The sequence below is a fragment of the Lactuca saligna genome, chromosome 5 (genome assembly GCF_052625555.1).
Source record: "Lactuca saligna cultivar CGN05327 chromosome 5, ASM5262555v1, whole genome shotgun sequence".
NCBI classification, from domain to species: domain Eukaryota; kingdom Viridiplantae; phylum Streptophyta; class Magnoliopsida; order Asterales; family Asteraceae; genus Lactuca; species Lactuca saligna.
The window spans coordinates 1,939,943-1,946,464 of NC_136421.1; the positions used below are offsets into that span (position 1 = coordinate 1,939,943).

The 6,522-nt window shown below is 31.2% G+C and overlaps 1 protein-coding gene across 1 annotated transcript; it reads left to right on the forward strand.

The window, feature by feature from the left end:
• Positions 1-4,917: 4,917 nt before the first annotated feature.
• On the forward strand, positions 4,918-6,029 carry LOC145045993 (Late embryogenesis abundant (LEA) hydroxyproline-rich glycoprotein family). Its single transcript, XM_078994278.1, has one exon. The coding sequence runs from the start codon at positions 5,012-5,014 to the stop codon at positions 5,822-5,824; it is 813 nt and encodes a 270-aa protein (XP_078850404.1). The 5' UTR covers positions 4,918-5,011; the 3' UTR covers positions 5,825-6,029.
• Positions 6,030-6,522: the final 493 nt, after the last annotated feature.

The window sequence follows — 6,522 nt, forward strand, 5'->3', positions numbered from 1 at the left end:
GGTATAGTATGGATAATTGTCTTTGTGATAATTATCTGGCATATTCTTATCTGTTATGATTATGTGGTAGTATGCTATGATGTTATGTGGTATGTGATAGAAGGGGTAGGATAGATCCCATTACCGGTCGATAGGGTCGAAGGGGTATACCAGCACCCAGATAATTTTGGTAGCATATAACTTGTATGTTTATACACTAGGATACTATGTGGTAGAGTAAGGGTGAAATAGTCCCTAATATCGGTCGAAAGGACCGAAGAGGTAGGCCAGCACCCGGATATCCTAAGCAAGATTACTGGTCGAAAGGACCGAAGGGGTAGGCCAGCACCTTGATATGTTAGGCAAGGTACCAGTCGATAGGACCGATGGGGTAGCCAACACCGGGATAGGATAGGCAAAGTATCGGTCCACAGGACCGAATGGGTAGTTAATACCTAGTTATGTTATGCAATATGTGTTATGTATGATCGGGGAACTCACTAAGCTTCGTGATTACAATTTTAAGTTCTGTTTTCAAGTACATCTTCATCGAAGGGGAAGGAGCCGACACGGTGGCAGTGCATCACGCACACGCAAGATTTCCGCATTATAATGTTCTTGAGATTGTACTATGACATTATTACGATTTTATGGTATGGTTTTCAAAACATGTGATTATGGTTTTATGAAATGATGTGACTAGATAATGTTTTCTTATAAAAGTTTTCTAATTTGTTATATCAAAAATGAAATTTTTGGTCTTGAAAATTAGGATGCTACAAAAAATAAATAAGTTATCTAAATGTGACAAAACGATAAAAATGATTACCCTGATAAATCAGTTTCCATAAAATTACTGGTAAATCATTTTCCCATAAAATTACGTTATGATATTGAATTGGCACAACATTTCACTTTAAAACTGATAACTTTTATTTGGTATTTGAGACCGTTTTTTGTATTTCTTTTTTTTAGCTTAAAACATTTCAATATTAAATTAACTGATTATCTTTGAAAAAAAGATTGGCTAAAAAGACATCGTATATATCATATAAACACCTTAATTTAATTTTTAAAATATTCTAATCGGTTGAAATTGTATTAGTTTTATAAAAGTTTAATTATAAGTAGACAAGTATAGATATACTTTTATAAAAAGTAACAGTAGGGTGTCTTACCCTTTTGAGAAGTGGTAGCACGGTTGATTTGAACCACAAATATATATATATATATATATATATATATATATATATATATATATATATATATATATATATATATATATATATATATGAGACCATAGGCTTTGACCATAGCTTCTTCTGGTAGAAAATACTGGATGAAAATGAGGACACATTGATCGCCGCCTTGCCAAGTAGAGTAGGAATGATTAAGAGCAGTTTGACATGTGGTTTCAATGGTGGGGTAGGGTATGATGATGTCGTCAACATAACTAACAAGGTTGGAAGAGAGAAGTAGTAGCGTTTGAGTTTCGCATAGAATGTAGTTTGAGGAACAAGAGGGACTCCCACACACCAATCTAATAATATATCCCACACACCAATCTAACCTATTGTGTTTATCGATTTCTAACGGTAGTTTATTTTGATTTTGTGTTTTCAAGACCATCTTTTCAAAAAAATAAAAAAAATAAAAAAAATAAAAAAAACAAATAAAAAACAAATAAAAAGGGTTAATTATTAATGTATAGACATCTTTTTATATTAATTAATCTATATTTTATTTATCTTACTTTCTTGGGTAAACAAAAATAATTTAAATTTATTATACACTATATTGTTTGGGCATTTGGCTTTTATTTCAAGTCCATACGCTGGATGTTTTTTTTTTTGTACACTATACTGTTTTATTATGTAACCAATAGTCTCTCCTAAAAAAGCATTACAACATCTCGACAAAAAAAGACGTAGACGATTACCTTTTTTTTATTGTTTTTTTTTTCTAAACTAAATATTATGTGTATCTTATCTATGAATCAAGTTTATAATTTTATATAGAGTTTTGATAATAATATCTTTAATCTATAATGTCTTATAATCTAATAAATGTCTTGAGATAAAATATAATTTTGTAAATTTTAGACAAATTAAAATTTAAATACCGCCGGTCTTAATACTAAAAACTTCACTTGAGTAGAAATTATTCTTCTCCAACATCATTTTAGGTAGTGTTTGTGATTTATTTAATAAATGAATAACCTCCAAATAAATTGTTATACACGACATAATTTTTTGTCATAAAATTTACATAGAGTTTAAAAGAATTACACTTTGATATTCTTTTTGACTTATATATATATATATATATATATATATATATATATATATATATATATATATATATATATATATTCTAAGAATCATTTTTAAAAAATTTTCATTAAGGTCGTTTTAAATAAATGAAACATTAATATTATATTAAGAATACTTTTTTCATTCCTTAGTTTCCACCTAGTTGTCACTGGTCGTTTAAATAAAAGTCGAACCACCGCCGGACCATCGTGAGACCAGCGTTGGACTGTCGCCGGACTAACACCAAAGTCAGTGGTATTTGTATTCACAGCTTAATAGAACAAAAATTATAGTTTTGATTTTTTGGAAATAGTTTTTAACATGAATCATTAAATTTTTTAGCCAAATGTACAAAATTTAATAATAAAAAAATATTTATGCATTGACAAATTAAATTTTTCTTTTTCTAAATTGTAGATTTCTTTAAAACATATATTGTGCAGAAGACATATTCACATTTTAAAATATCATATTCATAATTTAATAAACATATTAATCTACTAATACTTAGTTTAATATTTTCTTGCATAACTTCATTTATATTTTAACACAAAATGTATATCAAATATACAACTTGAAAGAGGCCATTTTCGTTTAATACATAAAATTCATAAGATAATATAATTCATTATAAACTAATTCATATATTTAAAGAAGTCAAGCTTAAACTCTACAACCACTCATATCAACCCCAAAAACTACAACACACCACCATTAACCACTTGTGTCACCGTCACAATCATCATTCCTTCTAAATCAGACATTTGTGTAAAAATCATTAATGAACAACTGAAATATTAAAAAAAACCATTAAAAAACCACTATGGACCACCTTACCAATCGTATGAAAATGTTTTATTAAATAGATTAAATAGTTTGCATTAAGACAATATATGCAGTTATTCGGCGAGGCAGCACGTTGGTGGTTGCTCCGACCAGATATCTAATATCTGCCACAAAGACATGTCCACAACCGAACGACAAACTATGTATAAGTCACGTCTAAAATTTTATAAGTGACTCAAAATTACATAAAAATCTTTTATAACTATAGATTATTAGTTGTTTATTTTTGTTATGCAATATTTAAAATTAAAAAAATGATGAATACTTGTTTGGATTTTATTTTTCTTATAATATTTTTTATAATATCAATGATATTGGGTTGATGAAAATTTATTTAGAATTTTATTTTTTATAATATTATTTATGTTATTATATTTTAAAAACTATATTATTGTTGTTTGTTTATCTTAATAAAAAATAAATTTAAAATTATTAATTTTAATTAAGTTAGTAATAAAAATATAATTATTAAATAATAATAATTTATTAATTAGATAATAATGAACTGATAATAAAAATTGATCAAAAAATATTTGTATTGTAATTATTATTTAAAAAGGCAGATCAATATACTATAATAATTATATCATAATAATTATCATTATTAACCTAAAAAGTAAATCTAAAGTTAATAACTATGATCATACCTAATCCACTTAAATAGTGAGTTCACATCAGCTCCATTTCAAATTCACTAACCATTGGAAATGATTACCCCTCCACATCAATTTTTTTTTTTTTGATATTCGAATAAACTAAAATATAATTATTAAATAAAAATAAAAATATATATAATTATATATAATTGAGGGTTTAACTTAAATCAAACATAAGTAGGAGGTTTTAATGAAATTAAAAGATACATTCTCAAGTACCATTGTTGTAACTTTAGTTAAAAGCAAATATCAATCGTTCTTTTTAAACCCCTTTAGGTTTCCTTCTTCACCCGTTTTTTAAAAAAAACGGGTCATCAACCATTACAAAATCTCAAAGCTTAAATCTACCTCCTTTAAACCATTTAAGTACATCTAAATATCTCCCCAATCAATACACAAGGAAAACGGTCAAATGACATTAACCAATCAAATTTCTCGTGTTTGCTCATAGCAGGATCCACGCCACACCACACCTATGCCCCTTGGGGTCGGTGTTCTCGTGTGGAAAAGTCCACCACACCAGTCATCACGTGTGAAAATACATACCCGGAAGGCCTAATAATATAGGTTCGTGTAATAGAGTAGAATGTACAAAATAAGACCCTTAGACACTTGGGTGTGGGCAAGGCCAAAGGGGGCGTTATTGCATGTTATAACGGCGCAAACACCGCCCCACCTCCCTGTTATTGCACGTTATTAGTTTCCACGTTATTTTTCGTTACCACCACCACGACCTTTAACGCCGTTTTCTTCTTTTTTCTTAAAACACGTGAGTGGGCGTTGCCCACTCCGACCAGTCTTAACGAAAATGACAAAAATAATTAGCTTATTGTCTATATTATATGGTAGTGATAGGGTAATAATGAACCAAAAATAAGCCTAAAAATATATAAGAAGGGAATTGATTGGTGTCAAATTTGATAAAACACCCTACAACCTACTAAAACTTAATAAAAGGACAAAATTGAAAATCAAAACCTAACCACGCCTCCACCGGGACCACCACCCTTTTCTTTTCTTGTATTTCAAAAACACCACTGTGGCCCCACCAGCCACCACCCCACTCTCAATCTCAATCAATAAAAAAGATCCTACTTTTCCCTTTTGCTTGCCCTTGGCTTAAACTCACCCCTATTTTAATGCTGCAATGATTCATTTGGTTTCTCCTTCATTACTTCAATTTTATATTGGGTGTTGTTTTGCATTTGAAATTTTGAGATGTCCCACCTCCGACCTCCGCCATCACCGCCACCAGAACCGCCATCCGTGTACTGTACGCCTTCGCCACAATCGAAAGCCACCACCCCGTCGCCCATGTCACGTATTTTCATGTCACGACAGCAATCATCCGTGAAATCATCACCTCTAACCAAACTCGTAGCAACGCCAACCATGGGCATGGAGTTCCCTTACGAACACATCACATCAAAAGCACACGATAGGCTGTTGCTAAGAAGACACCGCCACACGAATCCGGCTATCTGGTGCAGCGCGATTATATGTTTGATCTTCAGCCTCCTCGTCATCTTCTTCGGAATCGCCACTTTGATCGTGTTCCTCGTCGTCAAGCCAAGAACGCCTGTTCTCGACACCAACCGTGCAAACCTCAGCGTCATCTACTTCGACGCACCTGGCAATTTCAATGGAGATTTCACTTTTATGGCAAACTTCTCAAACCCCAACAGGAAACTGGAGGTGAAGTTCGAGCAGTCTGTTATGGAATTGTTATTCGAAGGCAGTGTGATAGCGACTCAATCAATCCGGCCATTCAGTCAAAGGCCAAAGGAGACAGGCGTGGTGGCAATTAACTTCGTATCCAGCTTGGTTTCTCTGCCACCAAATTATGCAATGGAACTTCGAAAACAGGTATTGAACAACAAAGTTTTGTACAGTGTGCGAGGGACTTTCAAAGTACGCGCAAGTTTGGGAGCGATTCACTTCTCTTATTGGTTGCACGGGCTTTGCGACCTGCAAATCACCAGTCCGCCGTCAGGTTCTCTCATGGCTCGAACCTGCAAGACCAAGAGATGAACATACATACATACATACATACATACATACGTACATACATACATATATCAATTATTGAGATCTAAATTAACTCAATTTAATGATGATATGATATGACGCATCTTATAATTAGTTAGTTATTCAGGCAAAGTTAGAGGAGATTAAACCACAATTAACGGTTGAGCAGTATATATATATAAGATGGATGGATGCGTTTTATGTATAATCATTGTATTTTTTTGTAGTTCGATCGGTTGCAAACTAACAATTACTGTATTGTTATTGTATAAAAGACTAAATTGTGTCAAGGGAGGGCCATTCTTTGTTTCTAACAAACGTGTTTGATCTTTATTGCTAAATAACCATGCAAATCGTTTAAAACAACTCAAACGTGTTTTACCACTTGTCAATCTCTCATGAGTTTTGATACTTATCATTTTGTGGTAATTTTGAAATAATTATTATCCACTTGTCAATTTTTGGTTTGTTTTAATTTTTAATTAAAATCATATACTTATATATGTAAAGTATTAAATATTATATATATGATATTAAATTGTAATAAATACGTTTTTTTTTCTTATTTTAAAGTTATACATTAAAAAATATTTCATTTTTATATTTTAAGTTTAATGATTTATTAAATCAACCTGTATAATATACGGACCCCACACCTAGTTACCTAATAAACAAGGAGTTAATTACCTAGGAGGGTAAGA